A 23,451-nucleotide genomic window follows, 5' to 3' on the forward strand; every position below is an offset into this window, starting at 1 on the left:
AGTATTACGTTCACCTACCTCGACGGGATGTTTGCGTGATCTTTGCTCTGGACTGTTTGGACTCACTGTGGCTGAAAGTCTTCACTTCCATCCCATTATCCAATGAAGAAGATATTCAGAGTGGGGGACTGCACAGGTCACTCACGTCAGTTTACTGGATTGATCCCTTCAAACAGTGACCTGACACAGTGGTAAAGCTTGAATGAGACGTGTAAATATCTTATCCTTGTATAAAAAAAAGATATTTCCTCTTAATTATTTAATGCATTGATCAAATTAGCAGAATAACTGCACCTCCACTGAGGCAACACATATCAGATTAAAGGTATGTTGTTGCATTTAAACAAGCTCTATTTTGTCATTATTAATGCTCAGTAACATTTAAGAGTCCAGTGAACATGTGACTTAGCAAAGTGGTGAATTATTAATAGAACAGAATGTAAAAGTGAAATTTGGTTGGCTGTTATCAGTCATTCTTGTTTAATGATGATCTGGTAAACACAGTAGATTTGTTTGCAAAGTGGATTTCAATTAAGAGCATGTGGCATATTGCCACATCTTTGTCAGTTTCCATTTGGACAAACTGTCAGGTTTGGTTTTATTTTTATAGATATTTATGTGCAATATCATATGAAATAAAACCAATGGATATTGAATTTATGCCCTCTAAAGTGTTCAGTAGATGTAGTGGATCGCTTCAACCTGTCTCTATGAGGCTGAAACGGTTGGTGACAATGGCATCAGGACTTCCTTACCACCCTCAGCTTTCACTTTTAAAATTAGTTATGAGATGAATAAATGTGCAACTTTATCTTTGCTATTCCTATAATGATCCTGTACTTAATAATATACCTTAATTATGTTTGCATCAACACTCTGGCTTATATAATAGGTTTCTTTATGCACACAGAGGGTAGGTTAAGTATTAAACACACTGTAGAGGCACATTTGTGATTTCAGGCTAAATAAATAAACTTCAGTTTCTTTGGCAATACATTCATTTTATTCAGATGAGCAAGAGAGCAAAAGACAAACTCATGTACAGACAGAACAACATTCATTCAAACTTTATTCATTATAAAAAGATCCATCAAAAACAATCAGGATTATTTTAAAAGCCACGAAAGTCGCTGTTTGCTTGTTGATGCACCAGCTGTCGACACATCCATGAAACCAAAATCTTCTTGTTGTTATTTGCGCATGTTCATGGGGACAAACAGCAGTGGCCTACAGAACTGACAGGCAGATGATACAATCACTGGCTGTCAATTCATAGGTCATCACCTTATGCCCCATTGCTCTCCAGCTACTTCAACATTTAAAAAAAAAAAATGTTTTAACAGTGAGCTTGATGAAATGTCCGCAAGTGACAAAAGAGACTCAACAGTTAAAAGAAAAGGCTTTATGTTGCATTTGGTGGCTCTCTGCAGGTAACAGCACCTCCACTGGAACAGCCACAGCTTCCACATGGAGTTGCTGTTACATCCAGCAAGCACCGACACTGACGGCAAAGTGTCGCTTTTCCAGGTGTTCTCCGAGTCAGTCATGTTACAAATGAAGAAACCTGTGACAAAATCTCACCTCTAGTTTCCTCAAGGCGGTCGAGTGCCGGTGTGGAAATAAACCTGAGATGAAAGTGAGACAGAAGGAGGTCAAAAGGAGCACATGAAAGCACCATGGTTAACTCAGGATCTGGACTGGGAGGCAGCTGCTTAAGTACATGAGGAGTCTCCATTCACAAGTGACTTTGACCTGGTAAGTTCCTCCTCCCAGTTTTATTGCCTAAAGTAGACACCATCATTGCTTACACTCCTCCAACAGCATGGCCAAAGGGCCAAAGCCAGTATAGATAACACAGATTTTATGGTAGCTGTCAACATGAGGCTGCTTTTCAATATGTGAATATATGGGTGTGTCTGACCAGCGTAGCTCTGGGCCTGACATTTCCTGCTCACACTGACATGAGTCTTCATAATTACTAAAAGGCTGGCTTAATTGTTGGTCAATATTCTATCAGTTTGGACCAAATTGAGCTTTTTTCCCCTACAAATTCTGTAGTAATTGTTTTCTTTTTCGCCCTGTCTTGCTCAGCTTGTACAGTGGTATCTCTGTGTAGACTTTGCCTTGCAATAAAACTCCTCCACCTATGACTCCAGCAAAAACAGAACAATAAAGCAATTAAAAGATTAGCTGCTCTGTTAGGCCGTCTATGCTCGTACTTGGTCGTTATTTTACTCTGTTGAATAGACCAATAAGACTGCATCTATTGCTTTCTGCCTCTTCAATGAAAGAAATACATTATTACAAAATGACTAGAATTACAATTTACATCATCCTGCCAAAAAAAGACTAATAATACTACCGGCCTACCAAACTTCAGACTTCTTTCAAACATTAGAAAAGAGCAAAGCAAACAAAAAAAAAAGGGTTAGGGTATGAAAGTAGAATATGAAAGTAAGAAAGATTTTGTCCAAGAAAACATACTTTCTCCCTGAATATGGAGCTTTTTAAATATATTTTTAGTTTTTTTTATGGTGAAAATACGTGTTTGCTTTTGTCAGGTATTCTTCTTTAAAATAAAATCATGTAGAGTTCACAAAATACAGTCTTCAGTTTTGGACATGAGCTGTACTCACCTTTAGATGTAACATGGCCCGGTGGCTTTCACAGGACGAGGCCAAAGGTTTGACGAGCGGCAGGGTGTCGTGACACAGGGAGCTGGGCTGGAGCAGCAGAAGAGAGAAGGGGAGGGAAATACAATACAGAAGAGCAGAAACACACAGCAGGCAGGACCGAGACAGGTGAAGAGTGACATGGAGAGGATGAAGCACACTTAGAGAGGAGCATTTTGATGTTAAGGTGAGCAATGACAGCAGAGCAATGGCAGCGAGGCAGAGCAGCCAGTTTAAGAGATCAGGAGTTGTTGGAAGGTTAATTATTACACTCGCAGTCAATATTTAACAGGCCGAGCGCCCTACCCCTCAGTCCAACATCCTGATTCCACACTGACTGACACAGAGGGTAGGGCCAGCGTCAAGCACATCTCTTTTGTCCACAATACAAAATATGTAACGCCTCACATGGCCTGCAGAAGAAAAGAAAAAAACCTCTGCAAGAAGTGCTTTTTCTGTGATTTGAAAAACTTGAACTGATTTGCTGTGTTATAATTCATAAGGCTTTTACGTATTAATTGAGTTCATATTGTAAAAAATCTACCCACCAAAATAGGCGTGACAAAATATGATTAACCACACTCCCTCTGCTTTTTTTGTGTTTTAGCTGTCTATAGCACGTGAGTCCAATCTACATTTACTGCTGCATTCATATTTCTTACGCAGGCACACACCTACGCACAATTACTGGAATGAGCAGATATGAAAGTCAGTAGATATGAAGCAATAGTGCAGGAGGAAGCAGGGCTATAGTCACGGAGCAAGAGTGAACGACAGCACAATAAAAGTCTGATTGAATGGTTTGTTAAAGATTGGTAGAGTGGAGGAGGGTGCAGAAAGAACTTTGATGCATGCAAATTATTAATAATTCAACAAATAGTGTTTATGATCAGTACACTTGGAGCAAAACAGCTTCTTTATCATTTAATACAGGACGTGTGAAGTCATGGTATATGACCCTGAATGATAAACTCTTCCTGATGTGTCATTTTTTAACTCGTAGGGGCGACTGTAAAACAACACGAGACATGTGACACAAAATGCTGGCAATAAACTGTTTTACAATTATATTAACACTTTTACTGTTTTGCACAGTTTTAAAGGAGCTCCTATCTCTTGCCATCAGTTCATTATATTTCACTCACACGCACCCTGCGTTTCTGGATCTCACTATTTTCTGCTGTTAATTAAATATTAAATAAGTATCTCTCCTCTCTGATCTGCTAGAGGAATGCCTGCAAAAGAGGAGATAAGCTATCTGGTGATCTAAAAGGGGCAAAAGTCTTTTAAGCCATATAAACAGATAATGAAACAGAATGTATATCAGCAGAAAAAAGTAACCTGTTTTTCCGTCCTCATGATGACGTTTGGTCATGAGGCTTACTGTTTTCAGTCCCTCACTTCACACCTGCACAAGCGCACAAGCTCTTTAACATAGTATACTACTGTGTGTATTGAAATATAGATCTTTTTCTTCAAAGTCAGAGCATTTTCACATGTTCTGCCTCCTCTTTCGTTCATATACTTGGGCTATCTTATCTCAGAAGTTCAAGGGATTGGTATGCCAGAGTGCAGAGTCCAGTGTCTTTAAGAGAGAGAATATGTGCACAGCATTATTCTGCCACACAGATAAAGGCGTTTCTTATGCCTTTGAATTGACAGTGCCTAAGGTCACAATAATTTCAGCTGCAATATAAATCAGATAACCACATCAATCTGCTGAGCATGAAATCATTTCGTGCAAAGATCACAAACAGTCCTCAAATCTTAACTTTGGTTGATCCTGTCACAGGATGAGCTCATTTCAGAAATGATTTACTCTATAAGAATATATGAAGCTCTTTTAATGGACAAATTGTTCAATTTTCTGAGTGCAATTAACTAATTTAACATTTCAGCCAATTTTGTATTGTGTTAGCCACTTATTTGTGTTTAAATTTAGAGAGTTTTGTGCAAAGTGTCACTCACATGTTGCAATCCCCTACATAACGTTATCTCTATGACACATTACTATTATGCACTTTACTTTTTGCTCTTTAGGTTTGCTGTAGTGTGGTCCAGTTGTGCCAAACTGAACTGAACATGGGATTTAAAAAAAAAAAAAAGAAGGTTGAGATGTGTTTTCAAACATATTGAAAATCCAGAGAAATCCATTGGTGTAATTGATCATATTTGAGTCACTCGTCCACATTTCCAGGTCACAGACAGGTTGGCACCACCAGGTAGGCTAGCTGTAGGTCCTATTTGAAAGCACAACGTTCAACAATAAAAACAGTATAATCTTAATGATTTAACCATGTTAGTTGAATTTTTTATTAAGGCCTGAAATATGAACCTTTAGTATTTTTGCACCATTTTGATTTCACACTGTTTCTGTCCAACAGTGTTCAGCCTGCAGAGCTTATATTTCTTTTTCAATGGCTCCATGCTGTGTGGAGCCCCAAGATTGACCAAATGTAATTAAATTTGATCAGATAAGTCAGAAATATAACTGAATACATCAATAAATGATAGTGTTAGATAAGTCATTGAAATGTAGACTTAAAATACACTTTTCCTTTAAACTCCAGTCAGTTTTTTCACCTCTGCCATTTATCAGTTGATATCTCAATTGACTTTTTCCTCTATTTAAAAAAAAATCATTGTCCTTGATGAAAAGAGGCATTAAAGATGAAGGTAATGTTATGAAGACAGACGTGTGGTGACTGTTATACTTTTCCCGTAACGGGGACAGCCCTATGTTCCCACAGCCGTATCTTCCCCCATTAGGTTACTAAGAAATTAGGCCCTATGTTTCCTCAGTCCTTCATTCCCACAGAACACGTATGGCCATTCCCTAATGCACATAACGTATTGTTGTTTTTCATATATGAAAATGCTTGAAAGACAGGTGATATTCTTTATTTTATTGTTTAACTGGGGGAACATAGGGCTATGAGAACATAGACACGCTCCCCCAAGTAATTTAGCTAGCTAACCTTTTTAGTGTTAGCTTGTAAGCTAAAATGTTTTATCTCAGTCCAAGAGTTCATACAGTGTTTCTACAGCAGTGTGCAGTAAAAGTATAGAGTCATAAACAGTACATGCAAATGCTGGTGTAGTTTTATGAGGGACGTTAGCTTCAGCCTGGTAACATTAGCTAACTGAAAAGGTAGGTGCTCAGTGTGTTTAAAGTTAAGCTAGTTAGTCATGCTGTCCTATCCACTCCAGGGGAAGGAAAAACTAAAATATTATTTATTTATGTATTCAGTTCTATTTTTGACTTGTCTGATAACTTGTTTTCTCACTACATTTAGTCAGTTTTGGGGCTATATAGAGCTGAGCTGTTTCATCATCATCATTTTTCTAACACTGACACTGACAACTATGTATGTGTATTTTAAGTTTCCATACGACTTGTCTAATACTCTTAATAAAACAATTTTGAAGCTACAAATTTTGAAGTTCAACATTTGAAGCTATGTTTGCTGGATGTTTGTTATTCAGTGCACAGATTTTGACATCTACTAATGACTTGTGTGTTGATACTGTGAGGTTCAGACATTTTTCTGAACCTAACCCTAATCCTAACCCTAACCCAAAACAAGCACCACACTTTGACAGAATAACAAGCAAGATTCAGTGACTTTGACTTAAAATGAATGTCTAATGTCTAAAAACATTTCCACTAAAAATCAGTTGCCTCTAAGAAACAGAAGTGAGTGAAAAGTAAAACACGAATCATAGGCTAAACAGTCTAATGAATGAAATAAATCAATTTCCATCAATTTATTACACTAAAACATTACACACTATTACATTCAGACATGAAAGAAGAACAGTTTGTGGTTGCTTGAAACCAAGATTTGGCTGTAAGACTTTATTCAGCTCTAATAATAAAGCACAGTTAAAAACCTCAATGTTGTGTTATAATGATCAGGTTGTGGACTACTAATTGTACTAATCTTACTCTATGGGGTATGTGTGAAACTAAAACTTGTCTAATACTCTTAATAAAATAATTTTGAACTTAAAAATTTGAAGCTATGTTTGCTGGATATTTGTTATTCAATGCACAGATATTGACATCTACAGTAAAAAAAACAACAATTATTTTTTGATTTGATTAATTTTATTATTCTAATGCGTTCTTGAAAACCTAATAAACCCATTAAAAATGGTTCTGTAATTTTAACTTTCAGTACACAGTCTGCTAATATCCAGTACTGCATATTTGCACAATTTAAAAAAAATGTACACATGGGCACACACCTGCAAACATCTCTTTAACTGTCATAATTATTGAGGACACTGGAACTTTAATCTTCAAGATTTTTATTTTAATCTACGTACACATAACCTTAGCTTCTCTTTTGAATCTTATCTTAATCTTATTTCATCTGTCTGCAAATACAATTATCAGCATTGTCCCTTATCTTAAAACCTTGTCACTGTAGACACTGATTCCCAGGAAGCTGTAAAGTAAATGTGAATGAATGAAATTAACAAAACATCTAACTAAAACAATCTCATGCAAGTAGTTATGAGACAAACTGAAAGACACAGGAATAGCATCAAAAATATTGGGTTTTTTTCCCCCTGTGCTAATATTGGATAGTTGACTGACTCAGAAAGATATAATGAAAATAGAGTCAGTTGATAATCAGAAGTTATTCATTTAAAACTCGTTTAAACATTTAAATGCACAGCAAGCTACAGACCCACTGTGAAATGTAATAATCGTAAAATCATGTATTAAACAAATTAAAAATCTCAAAGACTTTTCCCCTCCCTGCATGCAAATGAGAATAACATTAAACATCAGTGAGGATCATACTTTCATCTCCGCTACCACTCAAAGAACTCATTACTGAAGTTGGATATGCAAATGTGAGTCTTGAACAAAACTAAAAGAGTTTAAACCTGTTGAACTTTGCTTACACTTGTAGTATTGGATACAGAGAGGCTCACTAATCACCTATGAGCTGTTATAGACTTTTATACTATAGTTAGACAGTTTTTAGTATTGAAACACCTGCTGACAAATACTGAGGATTTTCAACAGGCCTTAAAAAATGTGTCTGACCTCTAACGCCCTCTATGGGTGACCAGATCACATAGCAAAAACAGCAACACTGAAAAGTAATTTTTTTTTTATCATTGAGTATTTATCTCAGCACTCTTCACACCTCTTTGCACTTTGTTTACAGTTCACAGAAACAGTTTCACCTGTATAGTCATTTCTTGTATATCCTGTGTGTGAATACATGAAGAGTCACAAAACCGAGGTCAAATTCCTTGTAAGCATAATCATACCTGGCTAATAAAGATTATTCTGATTCTGAAGCTGCATTATCATTGTACAAAGTTTCTTTCATGCCTGAAAGGGACAGCTGGCAGTGTCCATGCTTTTACGCTCTGATTCCATCACTGCAGCGCAGGATAACATGAGGCGATGGTGTGATGATAGGTGGAAATGAAAACTAAACCCTCTGTTGTCTTTTGCTGGGAAAATGATCCACACACTGCGATTAGCTGCTGTCACTATAAATGCAACATTTCAGTCAGATAGACTTCATCAGGCATTAACTACTTGTCGTTTCCTCTCTGCTTTGGTTTCATGTGCATCCAGAATAGACAAAAAGCTAAATATGCATGAACCTTCTCTATACTAAACATATATATACAGTGTAATCATTCACACACTTAATTGAAGTCTTAGCTTTATATCTAATATTAGGGAATTATTTCTCATGCTTCTTCATCTTTTGTGATTACGTTGTCTACAATTCACTGCGATCAATATCCATGTGCCTGTTTGAAGCCAGCTCACCCACAGACAGCTAAACTTAATTGAACATGCTTTGTGTTCCGGGTCTCTGAGGTCCATCACAGAAGCTATGGTAGTACCAAACATCATAAGCAATAACACTGTAATATTACAAATGTGGCTTTTTCCTCTTATCCTCTTTCTGTTGCCCTTTCTCAAATGATTTCTTAAAGTCCTGAACAAAGCCTTTGTCTCCTCTGCTCTCCTGTTTGAAGGAGCGTTTCTCATCAGGTGGAAGCAACCTTTCATTTCCCTTTTATCCTGTGACAGAAATCTGATGCTGTTATCCAGACTAAATGAACATTTTCAGTATTCATAACCTATTTCCCTAAGGCCTGTTGAAGCCTCTTCTCCTCTTACACTAGATGTGCCTGTTTTGTGCTGGCTCACTCCCATGAAGGCTTAAACATCTTTCTCTGCCTTCATGTTCTTTATTGATACATTATTTTTACATTTATGAAGTCTATCATAATCTCTACTTGACTTTTTATCAGGTGAAAATGTTTGGGGAGTTAAGGAGAGGAACACATTGTGAGAACTTTAATTGCTGAATCACTGCCAGTAATTAAAAACCTGATCAATATGTTGTGACTGGACTTTAGAACAATGATTTCTGAGGATGTTTCTCAGCTGACTCAGTTTGTGTGTATCAGGCATGGTGGACCCAGGAGACCTACCGGGCAGATCAAGGGCACTAAAGATTTTCTCTCACCTGCCCTCAGAGAACTTTCGATAGGAGCAGGACGAACAAACTGAATAAAATCCAAAACATCCTGAAGATACTACTGTTACTTGGCACACTGATGTAATGGCTCTTTGCAGATCAGTTACCTGCATATATGTTGGTCGATAAGTAACAAGAGACTAAAGCAGAGGAATACTAAAGATGATATAGAAAGTGTCTCCATTATTTAGATAGTTTCAACAGTGAAATATGCCAATCAGCTCATATCATAGTCAAAAATATTTTTATCCAGTGTTTTTTATGTCTGTTGATTTATGTATATTGTCCGTTGCTGTATTTGTGTGTAATAAGCCACTGGGGACACACAATTTTGTTGTATTGCTGTGTAATGACAATAAAGGCATTTATTGATTCCTTAGGGAACAAATTAAATGGATCCTTATTAAAAACATCTTAAGGAAAAAATTAATCAGCCATCAAATGGTGTAATATGCGTGGAACCAGCAGAATCGGTCCAGCGGCAACCAATCTGATCCTGTTCTCACAGCTCAAAGTTATGCCTACAAATTACTTGTCCAAATGCTAAAGATGTTGTTTAAAATGATGCTAAACAGAAAAGCTGCAAATGTTCATGTTTGATGTTCTGCTTTCTAGAACCGTTGCTTCATAAAGACTTGACAAATACTAGTTAAGTTGTTGTCTATCAAAGATCTTCTCCTCAAACACTCAATTAGATATATACAGAGTCCACTTGGTTAGATATTAATTTCCCTTATTCAACCTTCAGCCAAAATTCACCAACACGTTAACATGCTAATGATCCATGTGTTGATACTGTGAGGTTCAGACATCTGTGAACCAAAATAAGCACCACACTTTGATCCAGTGACTTTGACTTAAAATGAATGTTTCTGTTTAAGGTTTATTTTTTTAATTCAATGTCTAAAAACATTTCCACTAAAACTCAGCTGCCTCTAAGAAACTACAACAGAAGTGAGTGAAAAGTAAAACATGAATCATAAACAGTCTAATGAATGAAATAAATTAATTTCCATCTATTTATTACACTAAAACATTACACTATTAAATTCAGACATGAAAGAAGAACAGTTTGTAGTTGCTTGAAACCAAGATTTGGCTGTAAGACTTTATTCAGCTCTGATAATAAAACAGTTAAAAACCTCAATGTTGTGTTATAATGATCAGTTTGTGGACTACTAATTATACGTATTAGCAAAGTCAATTTACTCTTACTCTATGGGGAATGTGAAACTAAAAGTTATATACAGGCTTCTTGATCATCTCATTGTATGTTCCAGTAATTAACTCAATACTATTCACAGTCCTTTTATGACCTCTACAGAAAAACAGTGAAGTGTTTTAGAATCAACAGCTACAGTTACAGTAGTAACAGTAACACAACAGTTTAGTCACCTATAAAAACAGACTGAAACAGGACAAACATTTAAACAAAGACGCCTAATGTAAAAAACCAACCAACACGCTCTGTGCCGACTAAGATTCCTCTCTGATGGGAGTGCAGCCAGAGAAAAAACTGTTCTGAAAGCTCGTCAGAATCCTTTTCTTCTTCTTGAGGAAGCTGACTGTTGTTTTGTCCTCCTCATCGACATCATCGTCCTCTTCATCTGACAAGACAGATTTTTCCTTCAGGTCTGCAGTGGCATGTCCCATGTCTCCAATTTCTTTTAGCACCTGAAAAGAGTGAAATGAGACATTGGAGGCTGACTATATGTCAAAATACACACACAGTCATAACAGTTGTTTTCATTTCACCATCAGCCTGCTGTGAGATGTTTATTGAACAGGAAGAATAAAATAGTGAGATTGAATACAGAAAACAGCTGTGAGTAAGCAGCAGTCCAGAGAGCAAATCACCTGAGATGTTTAAACTACTTGAGCAAGAATGGACCAAACAGCCACTGAGAAGTCATACGACTAGGTGACGATACACTCAGCTCACGAAACGAGACTATACGCGATATTGAGTTCACAAGAACGAGATGAGATTTTAAATACTATTTTTAAGAAAACTTCACTGACTGGAAAAATAGTATTTTATTTAACTGAATGTCACAAAATGCAAAACAATGCAGGTGGTCCATGTTGACATGTTTAACTAATCATCTTGTAATGAATGTCACTTCAGTTATACTTTCTAAGTATGAATTATCATATGCAGTATGCAATATGCAAGCACTGTTAAAGGAGTCACAAATACCAAAAAAGTATGAAGAATAGAAACAATTCTAGTACATACATATAAATAAAATAAAGAATCTAATTATCACTAATTACATTAACATTAACATATTGCTAATAAAAACTGAAATAAAAGGTAAATTGCACAAATCCTATCACACGAATATACAAATAGAACAACATAATTAAATAAATTTGGTAGTGTGACTCATTTTCCTTTTTGCATGATTAGGCTTCCATAGCTGCACTAGATTCCCTGCTCCTCCTACCTCAGACTTTCAGTGTAGAGACCTGAGGTCAACCTACCGCTGCTCCTCTCCTCATCTCATACTTCTGACTGTGAGATCTTCTCAGCAGGTAGAAGTTGCTAGTTCACAAACTAAAATGAGGGCACTCACTCTAACAAAGTTAATGATCCACTTGTGACATTATAAAAAGAAGACGTGACGTGCAAATGAGCAATAGAAAATTGATCGTCTTTTTTGGCACCCCGTGCTACCCCCTGAATACTGCTTCACAAGACAGCATTAACCTCGACGAGAATATCATCATGTTTTAATATCGCGAGATCTCGTGACACGCCTACATACCACACTTCTTGGATCCAGTGGACTGTCTTTTAAACCTAACATCGGCATGCATTCCAGTCGTTCTCCAGACCACCGTATGGATGATTATTCTTTATATTACTGAGACTTCAGGTCTGTCCAGGAGACAGCTTACCTTCTTGGTGGGTGTACAGGAAGGCGGCTTAAAGAAGGTGCTGTTGTCAGGGCTGACGGATGTGGAGTCTCTGGAAACGTTTTCTGGTTGACTCGAATCCTGAAATGAACAGAGCTCAATTTATTTTATTCTTCTACAAAGCAAATCAATGAGAGCCAAGTTCTGACTGGACAGAAGAAACATGTCTATGGTAACAAATGACAAGTTATGTAATAATAAAGTAGCAGCAGGTTATTATGGTATATAATTAATGATGTAACAACTATTAGTCTAATACCTTTAGTTCTGAGCATTAATCTCAGTCATTACATAAAGAATGACAATACAGCTATTAACTGTTCCTTATGACAACAGCTGCTTCGGTTTCAGGGTACTGGTATTGTGGTGTTGGCTTACTGGGACATTTGAATAGAGCAGAGTCATCGTACACCTGTTACAGGGTAAGTTATCAATAGATAGATTGGAAATCATCAGATAATTTACCTCAGAAGGTGCCGGGTTGTCCATATTTCGACATTTCTCGTGGTCACACTGGCAGTTCTCCCCACATGTCATCTTTCCTTTACGGCACCTGCACTGCTTGTTGCCGCAGCGACCTTTACACGCACACTGAAGAAAAAAAGAAGAGGCTAATCAGCACATCATTATTTTACTGCTGAATCACAAATAATGAAAATATTCCAGTGCTGTGTTTAGTTCAAGGATTTCAATCGTAATCTGAGACTCACCCCGGTAGCTTTTGTTTTCTTGGAATTTCTGCGACCTCGCTCAGTTTTCAGGGGACGCCACTCGTCCTCTTCCTCCACATTCTCATCCTCACTGGGAGACATCAGCTCTTCAATCTCGATGGCCATGTTGGCGTGTGCTTTAGCTGTGGTTAAGCGCTTCGCTTTAGGCTTTTGTTGGTGGAGAACACAAGCAAAGAAAAATGAACACACTTGGATTTTAAAGTACAGTATGTCTCTGTATGTTCTCTGTGAAAGCACAGTAAGCTTCATCTATATTACATTGTAACCTTGTACAAAAATGAACAGTGAATATCTGCAAACGTACCTTTGGAGGAACATACTCAAATGAGTCATCTGGACTGTTTTCCTTGTTGGTCGTAGGCATGAGGATTTTCTTTGTACTTGCCAAGTGGAGCAGTGACAGTTTCTGTAAAGGAAAGAAAACAAGACATGATTGGATTTGAGCAAGTCACACAGCTTCCCTTGACATTTTTACATTTTTGTTATACCTGTGTGAATATTTATTATTTACAATTCAATTTAACATTAAAATAATTAAAAATAACAACAGATGGAAGCCAACAATGATGCAGTTACCTGTCTGTATTGCTCATTCTGCTCCACCAGTTTCTGGTTCTGCTCATTTAGTTCTCGCAGCTTTTCAAGCTCTTCTTCCTAAAATGATTACAAAGAACAACATTAATTAACACACTGAGATCATTTTGCACATTTTCTCCTAAATCAAGGAGAAATGTGGAGACTAAGCTTCTTCAGCTCAAAGAGACAAACCTGAACTTTGAGGCGCTGCAGCAGCTCTTTCTCCTTTGAACTCTCCTCCTCTTTCTTTGTTTCATCTGACTCTTTACAAATAGGTTTGTTCTGCAGTTGGTTCAGGAGGTAAAGGACCTGTAAGAGGGAACAAAAAGACAAATCATAAATATGAAATTATCCATTTAATAAATATGCATTTAAGTAGAAATAGATGCAAACTGGTATATGAATAACAGATGTTGTATGAGCACCTTATCTTGATGGCTCTGCTCCAGCTCCACCAGCTGCTGCTGGTGCTCCATGTCCATGGTTGACATCACATTTCTCTCATCAGCCATCATCTTTCTTAAATCTTGTGCGTTTCCTTTCTCCTGTTTGAGTTCGCTCTCCAGCTTGGCGCTGGCTGACTTAGTGGACACCATCTGAATAAAAAGAGGAACATTTTATGGTTTTTGGAAATACGGACAAGCAGTGGCAAATGTGAATATAAAAAATATGCATTAGCCTTTTTGCTCACCTCAGACATCAGCACCTTAATAGCACACTTGGCATCGACTATACTTGTGATGCTGTCTATGCGCTGTTTCAGACGTCCCTCGCTGTCTGCAACAAGAACTTTCTGCTGCAGGTCAGCTATCTGAGCATTCCTGTTAGAATACAAATCATACTGAACATCTTAAAACATTTCCTGTCCAGCAGTGAGGCACAAAATAAATGAATAGATTCCTGTGTGAAATATTAAATAAAAGCAAATATATCTGTTAAAAGTATCTTGTTTCATGAGGTAGCAGCAATACCCCTGGCAGAGCAAGCTTTAGATAGATTTTTAAAACATTGTGTGTGTCATTAAATGTTGTGTAGATGAGAAGCTAATTCTTGCTATGGGGAGTCAGGGTTGAATTAAGTGTTTATAGGAGTGACTGAGCTGGTTTTTCTGACTCACCTGAGGCCCATTTCTGTCTCCAGGTTCTCTACCTGTTTGGTCACAGGAGTCTCCATCGCTCCTTGGCTCTCCAGTTCAGAGATAATCAGCGTCCGGCGCTACACGGAAAGCCACAACAAAACAAAAGATTGATTCCTGATATTTTTTATATTGTTGGTTCACTGCAGTTCTAGCTTATTTTCCATTTTGTGAATGTTTGAATGTAAAGTATATGCTCACCCTGATTTTGGCAGTAGATCGCTCCCCTGCCTCTATCTGCTGTTTGAGGTGGTTGACCTCCTGAGCCAAGACCTTCCTGTCCTCCAGCAGGTCGTTGAGGTGGCGCCGGGCCTCCTCTGTGCTCGCCATCACCTCCACTTCATTGAGAAGCCAAGCCTGATCACATAAGGTAATGCAGAAACTTTATCTCTGTCTAATTTGGATTCATTTTGGCTGTATTTACACACAATAATTCTAGCCTCAACCTCTCAAGCAGGATAATTATTTTTTTAATAACAATAATTGAATACGTTTTTTTATACTTGGTAGTCATTGTGAGTGTAGAGAAGTCCTAGAATCAGATTTACTACCTTAACTCTTGCAGCAGCTCCCTCCATTCCTCTGTTGTGGATATCTTTGCGTTTGTCTGCTACCTCACTTCTCTTCTGAAGAGCATCTTTCAGTCGCTTGTTTGCAGCTGCAGCCTGAAGGGGGGGGAAATCATAATAAGCATCTGTGAATAATTTCCTGTTACACTTAATTCCAACATCAGCCTAATACTGCATGAAGAATTTGAAAATGGGGCAGTGACTCAGAGGTTTGCAGCCAGGTTAGTGCAAATGAGTGAAACACATCAAAACCAACAGTACTAAGTAGAAACTTTCTATTTTATATGCTCGTTTTGAAAATCGATTCACACAAATTAAATTGCACAGATAATAAAGGAAGAGGCCTCACCTCCTCAGTTTTGCGACGCAGGACATTGGCCTGTTTCTGGTAATCCCGCTCGAGTTTCAGCAACTCATACTGACGTTTACGATCCTGTAAAACATAAATATTTAACTTTGGGATTCGAGAAGAAAATGAACCTCATATAAAAATAATTTATATATTAAATCCTGACAGTGTCTCAGGAAGAACTTGTATTGCCACAGACCTTTTCTTTGAGCTGCAGCACCTCTCGGTCCTTCTTGCTCTTCCAGGCTCTGAATTTCTCAGAGTCGTCCCTCATCTGTCTCATCAGCTGTGTACGCTGAGTCTTCATAGCCTGCAAGGACACTGTTACTGTGCTACGGTTCGGGATTTATAGCTCACACGTGTATTAACAGTGCTGTGTTTCAACTCATAGCAAACAGTGATGTAATAAAGTAGGAAATATCTTAGAAATGTGGGTCTTTAGAAAGAATTTGATCTCTCGTTTATTCTTGAGCAATATAATTATGCACTCGTCTTTATTGATCAGTAAAAACAGTCAAACAGATATTGGAGAATTAATTATTTACATCCAAAATGGAATCAATATGTTTATTTCCCTCACCATCGACAGAACTCGGTGAAAGTAAAGAAAATGACTGCTTACCTGGATTTCATGCACAAGCTTGCTAACTTTCTGAACAGAGGTCTCTTTGAGTTTCAGCATTTTAGACTGCTCAAGAAGCTTCTTCTTCATGTCTCCCAGCTGGCCCTCGAGCTCCTGCAGCCTCTTCCTGCGCTGCTCGCTAAGCCTAGAAGAAGATGGTGTATGTCAGATGAAGAAGATCGTGAAGAGTGAGGGATTATGGGATTACTTTTGAGAATTCACGTCAAAACAAATTTAGCACAAGTACGTCTACCGCGGCCAAAAAGCAGATTGTTCGTACTTAGCCTGGTTGGTGTCTTTCTTTGCAGACTGAAGTGCCAAAATCAGTTCCTCTTTCTCCTTCTGCAGAGAGTCGACTGACGACTTGAGACTGTGTACGTTTTTCTGGAGGGACAAATGCACATGAGTCAGTATATATTTGTTTTAATGTAATCACACAATTTAACCCATTTCAACTGTCTCATGAACCAATAGGTGTCACCACAGATTAACTCCCCTCAAGTTCAATTCAAAATTCACTGAATTTGAACTAATTATAAATAACTGGAATTTAAATGATTTTAAAATGAGCGAGTGGGTCAAAGGTCCTCATACCTGATGCTCTGACTGCATGCCCTCCAGCTGGCTGTCATTCTGACACATGTTCCTCACAAAAGCTTCCTTCAGACTCAACACTTTGTTGAGCTCAATCAGTTCCTTGGAGAGCTGGGCCTGTCGCAGTGCATGATGGGCTGTAAAGCCCTCTGGTGATTCCTTACCAGCAGCGTCAGTGTTATCCTGTTTAATGTGAGAGAAGGGACATTGTTTACATTTACACTTTATTGTGAAAAAAGCAAAGAGCTGCAGCAGTTTTTATTCTCTGATCAATTGATGTGATCAAAAGAGTGAATATATTATTGTTTCACTACTAAAAAGTCTCATGAAAAGCACTTCAAGAAATAATAAACTTTAAATTATAAACATTAAGAGAACATAAATGTTAACATACTGATGGGGACTCATCTGCTGCATCTTTGCCACCACTCTCTGACATCTCTGGTACATCCTCTCCTGCAGCCATAGCATCAATGGAGGCAGCGATGCCTGCACTCTCATTCTTAGAAAAAAACAAAACAAAACAGTAATCCGTGAAATTTGAATATTAGGAACATTCAAATCAGCATTGCTGGATTTAACTCTGTTACTACGTGAGTCTTGATAAATAGGTGCATTAATATATAAGCTGGACTTTGTTACCTTGAGTTCCAGGATGATGTCTTGTAGGTTCCTCATCACCTCGATGTTATCCTTCAACTCCTGATCCTCCAGGGTCTCCATCAATTTCTCAAGATCCACTGTACATCTGAAAGAAAGATGTAAAGATATAAGACAGCATTGTGCTAAATTAACCTAGTATATCAGACTTTTGCTACCTTTTCTCTATTTTTTCCTCAACTAAAACTTGTTTAACTTTTAAAGCTATTGATGAGATCTTCAGTATGCAACAACAAATCATGAACAAAACTGACTTAGGCCATTAAAAAACAAACAAAGCCTTTAACAACAGTAGCTTTTAAGTATTCAGTGTTCTTTTTAAGCTTAGTCAGACACACGGTAAAGCCCTCCTGGCTCCGTGCTTTTGTAAACTTACGCTGCATGGTGCCGCAGTTGTTCCAGTTTGCTCTGGAGTTTCTCATTTGTTTGTTCCGTCTAATAAAAATGAAGCAAGTACAGTGTGATAACCACGAAGGATGAAAAAAAAAAAAGACAAAGCATAGAATGTGTAAATTAAGCATCACTTTAACCAATGTTTTAATGTTTTTTAATGCCTTTTCTTTTTTTTTTTAAAGCGTTGCCACGCGTTGCCACTGGTAACTTTGCAGGAAGGATTGGTAAATGTTAAGGTTTAGCTCACCATAATGATCTTCTCGAACATGAAGGCGGTCTGTCCTGCAGCCTCACTCAGCTCCCTGCTCAGTTTATTGTTCTCATCCTGCAGAGAACGGTTCTTTTCCAACAGCTTGGTCACTTTCTCCGTTGACTCGGGCCTGTAACGGACCAACTGAGTAACTGTTACGCTCTTTTGTTATGGGTAATATGTACACTGGTTACATCAGGTTTTATGTCTTACCCAGAGAGCACCGGGGCAACACCTCCGCGGGCGTGAAGAAGCATCACCTGCAGCTCCTGAACCTGCGGGAGAAAAGTGTCAAAGCTAAACATTTGATGCATTTCAATCTTTCAACCTCTTTTTCTTTCTCTTCAAGTAACTGAACAGCATTTAACTTGCAGCATTGCTACACAAGCGAAATGGAGGTTTAAGCAGAACTAAAGAGGACTGATGGAGGATTTGCACTTCCTGTACCTGTTGTTTCAAACGGCTCATTTCCGCAGCTCTGGGGTCGAGGTTGACAATAGGTTTGTTTTTAATCTTGCGAGCTCTGTCAGCGTATCGCAGCGTGTTGATGGTCTCCTCCATGTTTGAGTCCGCAGGGCTGATGCACGCAATCATCAATGTGTGGCTGTTGCCTCCCAAAGAATCTGATGAAACGAACACACAAAAGTTCAAAAATAGGCTGTGTTGCTGCTTTGAACACCTGATGGATCCTTTCCCAAAAATATTTTTTCCTCAAATGATTAAAGGTGTTCAAAATGAGGATGATTATCAAGACCGTCTTGATAATCACTATGTAACTTCTGAACATCTAAAATCAAAGCGTACCTTGTAGCAGGCGGGTCAGCTTGGAGTCTCGGTAAGGAACAAAGGTATTTTTCTTGCTTTCGTCTCCCAAAGCGCTGATCACATTACCCAAAGACAAAAGGCCTCGATTGATGCTGATGCCTGAAGATGACGACAAATAGCATCAAAAACAGAAACTATGATATTCAGCACACCAACACAAGACAGAAAAAACACAGAAATTCTACACTGCAGCCAATACTGTATAACGAGATGAATGTTTCATTCAATAATGACGGTTTTTAAAGTGAATGAATGTAAAGAAAAACATGTTTAGATTACCTTCCTTTAAACGATCTCCCTCTGCTTTGGTTTTCTTTTGCCTCTCTGAACCGGCCAGATCCACAAGGTGCAACTTTGAAACAATGGAGTCAACCCTGCAATAAAATATTAAACATTCATTGTAAAAAAACGAATTTCAGGGGCAAAATCATATGGTGTCTTTATAAAAACAGCAAATTCATCTTCAGTTCCAGTTTATGTATTCTGTTTCACCTCAGAAAACCTCCAAGCCTTCCCCCTCTGGGCTTCACTATCCAAATGAGGAGGAGGATAGATGGCTTATCTTAAAGCTAATTATAATAATATAACTATGGCCCAGGGCAAAAAGTGATTACAGAATTCATTTCAAATTTAAATTGTTATGTCTAGCAGAAGGCGTGATGAAATGATGACAAACTGACTTGTCTCCCCCTCTGCGCTGCTCCAGTGTGATGGTGAAGATAGCATGCGAGCGGGATGAGGCGGCGTTCATTGCTGTGGAGGCAACGGTGCGAGCCGAGTTTCCGAGCTCCAGACAGCCCACCATCTCTTGGGCAGAGAACACCTTCTTCTCAGTTAAACCCACAAGCTGTAAAATGGGACATGAGCAACAGAAACCGAAGCTGACACAGTATACTTAGACATGGTGTCACAGAAAAACAGGGTTATAGGTAGATTCTTCTAAACATGTCAATCACTTACCTTAATGCCTTCTTTAGGATCTTCCCGAATGCTGATGGCGGGTTTATCTTTAGATATGCACAGCAAATCTAAAACATCTTCATTATAAATCTACAATCAGAAAGGGAAAGGCTTGACTCATTAGTGTAAATCTTGACCACTTTACATTCACAAATTACATTAAAGGCTTTATCTATAAACTAAAAATGATGTCCAACAACCTCCAGGTAAGACACTGCCAGGCCGAATTTACAGTCTGCCCTCTTTTCCTTTTCCTCAAAGATCCTTTTGATGACTCGTGGAATAACGCCTACTGAAGGATCATTCTCTTGTGCTGATGTGTACGCTCCTCCCATGGAAAAGGTCTTTCCTGATCCTGTCTGTCCATATGCGAGTACAGTGGCATGGTAGCCTACAAAAAGCAGGAGGGCAAAATGATTAAAAAATGAAAAAGTTATGATACTAATTTCAGATCTTAGCTAATTGAAATATGTTTTTTCTGTTAGTTTCAACTGTTATTTTAGCTTTACATTTTTGCGCCACCAGTGGCAAACACTGTCCGTATTGAAGTGTCTTTTTTAAACCATAAATTTAACGGTACTTGGTTGTCGTAGCTTTAGTGTCATTATATTGAGGGACAGACAACAATACAACGAATTGTAGAAAGCACTCCCTGAGGCATAAAAACAGTTAAAACTATTAAAAACAATACTTTCTGGTTCAAGGTACATCTTGCAGACCATGCACGGTAACCTCACAGGAAGTGTGTAAAAACCATAAAGAAAACAGCTCAATAAATCATCATGTAAAACAGGTACAGCTACCTTTAAAAAGCCCACGCAATAAGGGGGACACAGCAGAACTGTAGACTTCTTCTTGCTCAGCAGTGGGATCAAATACATAATCATAGGTGAACGCCTTCTCTGCACCAACGATCACCTGCAAATATAGATATATATATACTTTAGCAATTATTGAACATAATGTATAGTGTTGCATAAGAGTGAAAAAAAAGACACTATATCCACCTATACGTGGTCTAACTAGTTGCATGGTGTTGTTGAAACATTACTAATGCCACAATAAGAAACCTGTTAGCCAATAAAACTTCAGTCCTGATATTATTCTGGTCACACTTTTATTTGTCCTTATACGTAACCCAGAGTGGAATTCTGCTGTGTAATACAGAACAACAATTTAAATATCATAAGACTGTTACACATATTTTTGAGTTTTAATTGTCTCTGATGAAGGTTGGGTTGTTACAAAACATTACTCTGAAACCACACAGAAAAAAAAAAGACAAAAAAGAAGAACACATTTTTCCAACCTGTGGCTCCCCAGGCACAAAATTGAGACAGCACTGACATCCTTCGTTGATTTCTTTTGGAACCAATGGGCGAGACCGCAAGGCGACCCGCACTGGGATCACCTTTGCATCCTCGTTCGCCATAGTGGAAGATTCCAGTTAACAACTGGTTATAACAGAAACAGAAGAGATTATCATAAAGAAGCCAGGTAATATCAGCCTTATAATGTGACCAACTAACATGCTACAAACTAACAGCTGACATATTTTGAATGGACAGAAGACTTTATTAAAAACTTAATTTTCAATAAGAAACAGGACTAAAATGATACAGCATTAACACTGACTGCAACGGTGATGGGGCGACTGTGATTTATTTTTCATGCTGACAAAAGTAATGAAGCATCATGTAAACAGTTAAGCACTGTGTGAATACTAGAGGAGGATTTAAAGAGGTATTGCAAAAAAAAAAGAAGATCTAAACAATAACATAAGCAGTTAATGCTGACTTTTTAAATGTATGCCAATATTACATAACAAACATAGCAGCTATTTGTTGCTTTTGTAGATTAATTTAAACACATCACCATAACAATATAATTGTTGAGTGTCGTGTCGTGTACATAAATGTGACATCTGCATTACTTGGATCTCATTAACCTACAAAATGTGTCCATTGAACAACAGAACCAATCATTTGGTTGCATCCATTGTTGTAGAAAAGCTGGACACCCACTTACTTTAAACATGGAAAGTAATGGAACTACGTCTGATATTACAATGCGCTATTCAGATGATTTCAAACAGCAAGGCCCGTATTTATAAATGTATATAATCTAATTTAGTTCACTGACACTGAGGTGACTGTTCTCAAAATTAAGAGTATTGCGGCTTTTTCACGTGTTGAATCAATGGCCCACATCTCAGTAAAATCACCACCCTGTTGTCATTGTCATGCAAAGTGAAATATCAATTATTCACTGTCTGTGGAGGAGCTCCAGCTTTAGTCTGACATCGCCTACACACAACCCACTTTCAAGCAGACCTATCAAAACCGACTAGTGCAATAACTTTGAACAGTTTTAGTCCTGTAAATTAATCTCCTATGGACCATGAACTCAACACGTCGCCAGGATACGAAAGCTAACGCTAACTTACGTTAAACTTAACATTCAGTATTTCTTCAATTAAGTCTTGCAAAATAATGTAACATCGCCTACTTCTTAGTTGGCAGTTGGTAAAGTAAACATTTTTATTGAGTACCAATGGCAAAATAAAGCGTTTCCAACCTTAATGAGAAATAATAATTCAATAAAAAAGCAGCGTCAACGTAATGTGAACAGACGTTAATACCCTCGCGTTTCCCCCGGTGCCAACCTTTAAATATCACGAAACAAGTATTCAACGGATCTGACAGTCAAAGGGCCTAATATTAGACGCCATTAACAAACTTTTTACTGTGAAATGGTCGGTTACCTTGATTATTATTTGTCCTAAACCGTGTACTCCCAGCAATATCTTTGAAATGAATGTTGTTACTGCCCGCCACTTTCAAACACGCAGCTCCGCCTCCTGCTGCTTCTTCTGCTCGTCATTTTGTGGCAGAGCCAACGCAGCTGGGCATCATTACTGACCCCTACAGGAGAAAAGAAGAAAAACACAGTGCTAGTATTATTGACGGTACATAAATATACAGTCAATGGTTAGTAATAATTTTCTACTACAAAAGCTTTAAAAAATCATAATTACACCTGTAATATTTGTAGCTTCAAAGGCGAATGTGCCATGAGCTTTCTTGTTGCAACTATCATCAATGAAGGCAATAAATGGAATAAGCAATATTTGTCAGATCCCCTCTAAAACGACCGAAATGAGGATGTGAAGTCAAGTGAAGAAATAAGAAGCTCAGAGAAGATTTTTGTTTGTTCATTTCAAGATAAGTGCAAATAGAGGTAGGATGATCTGGCAGAAGGGAAGTTGAGTGGGTGACACGACATCCCTCTTGATGAGATGAGTTTTCAGCCTACAATGGAAAATGGGGAGTGACTCTTCTGTTCTGGCTGGAAGAGAAAGGTCATTACACTGGGAGCCAGAGGGGAAAACAGCTGAGTCCAGATAAAGTAATGACAACGTTTCTGCAGGGAAGAGAGAGCGATGCAGGGACCAGTAGTAGAAGTCAGAGCATGGACTGCCATTGTGTTTGTGTGCATCTGAAACACAATGCTATTCAAGATTCAATAGCTTTTATTGCCACATGCACAGTACACAGCAGATGGCAACACTGCAGAACAATTACTCATTTTGATGGATATGGCTTGTCTCTGCCCCTCTCATCATACCACTGTGGGCACAATCTATAATTTTTCACCTAT

General features: G+C 38.1%; 1 protein-coding gene across 1 annotated transcript; it reads right to left on the reverse strand.

Annotated features, from left to right (window-relative positions):
- Positions 1 to 10,274: 10,274 nt before the first annotated feature.
- kif4 (kinesin family member 4) lies at positions 10,275 to 22,639 on the reverse strand. Its single transcript, XM_062432925.1, has 31 exons — positions 22,556 to 22,639; positions 21,101 to 21,245; positions 20,595 to 20,709; positions 19,992 to 20,182; positions 19,792 to 19,881; positions 19,512 to 19,678; positions 19,111 to 19,205; positions 18,811 to 18,930; positions 18,454 to 18,629; positions 18,220 to 18,281; positions 18,004 to 18,136; positions 17,740 to 17,798; positions 17,346 to 17,451; positions 17,098 to 17,205; positions 16,704 to 16,886; positions 16,390 to 16,493; positions 16,110 to 16,254; positions 15,687 to 15,797; positions 15,488 to 15,571; positions 15,121 to 15,234; positions 14,771 to 14,926; positions 14,552 to 14,649; positions 14,126 to 14,255; positions 13,860 to 14,030; positions 13,627 to 13,743; positions 13,435 to 13,512; positions 13,163 to 13,264; positions 12,838 to 13,005; positions 12,593 to 12,718; positions 12,110 to 12,208; positions 10,275 to 10,879 (listed from the first exon to the last, which is right to left on the reverse strand). The coding sequence occupies exons 2-31, from the start codon at positions 21,221 to 21,223 to the stop codon at positions 10,682 to 10,684; spliced, it is 3,729 nt and encodes a 1,242-aa protein (XP_062288909.1). The 5' UTR covers positions 21,224 to 21,245; positions 22,556 to 22,639; the 3' UTR covers positions 10,275 to 10,681.
- Positions 22,640 to 23,451: the final 812 nt, after the last annotated feature.

Source organism: Scomber scombrus, chromosome 14, assembly GCF_963691925.1.
Source record: "Scomber scombrus chromosome 14, fScoSco1.1, whole genome shotgun sequence".
Classification (NCBI taxonomy): Eukaryota; Metazoa; Chordata; class Actinopteri; order Scombriformes; family Scombridae; genus Scomber; species Scomber scombrus.

What these genes read in the sequence shown, in the direction of transcription:
- kif4 (XM_062432925.1), bottom strand. Translation starts at nt 21,223, where the DNA reads ATGGCGAACGAGGATGCAAAGGTGATCCCAGTGCGGGTCGCCTTGCGG. An exon ending in TGAGCCGTTTGAAACAACAG is followed by an intron (nt 18,282 to 18,453) that starts GTACAGGAAGTG and finishes TTTCTCCCGCAG; the next exon opens with GTTCAGGAGCTGCAGGTGAT. An exon ending in GTTGCCCCGGTGCTCTCTGG is followed by an intron (nt 18,137 to 18,219) that starts GTAAGACATAAA and finishes GGTCCGTTACAG; the next exon opens with GCCCGAGTCAACGGAGAAAG.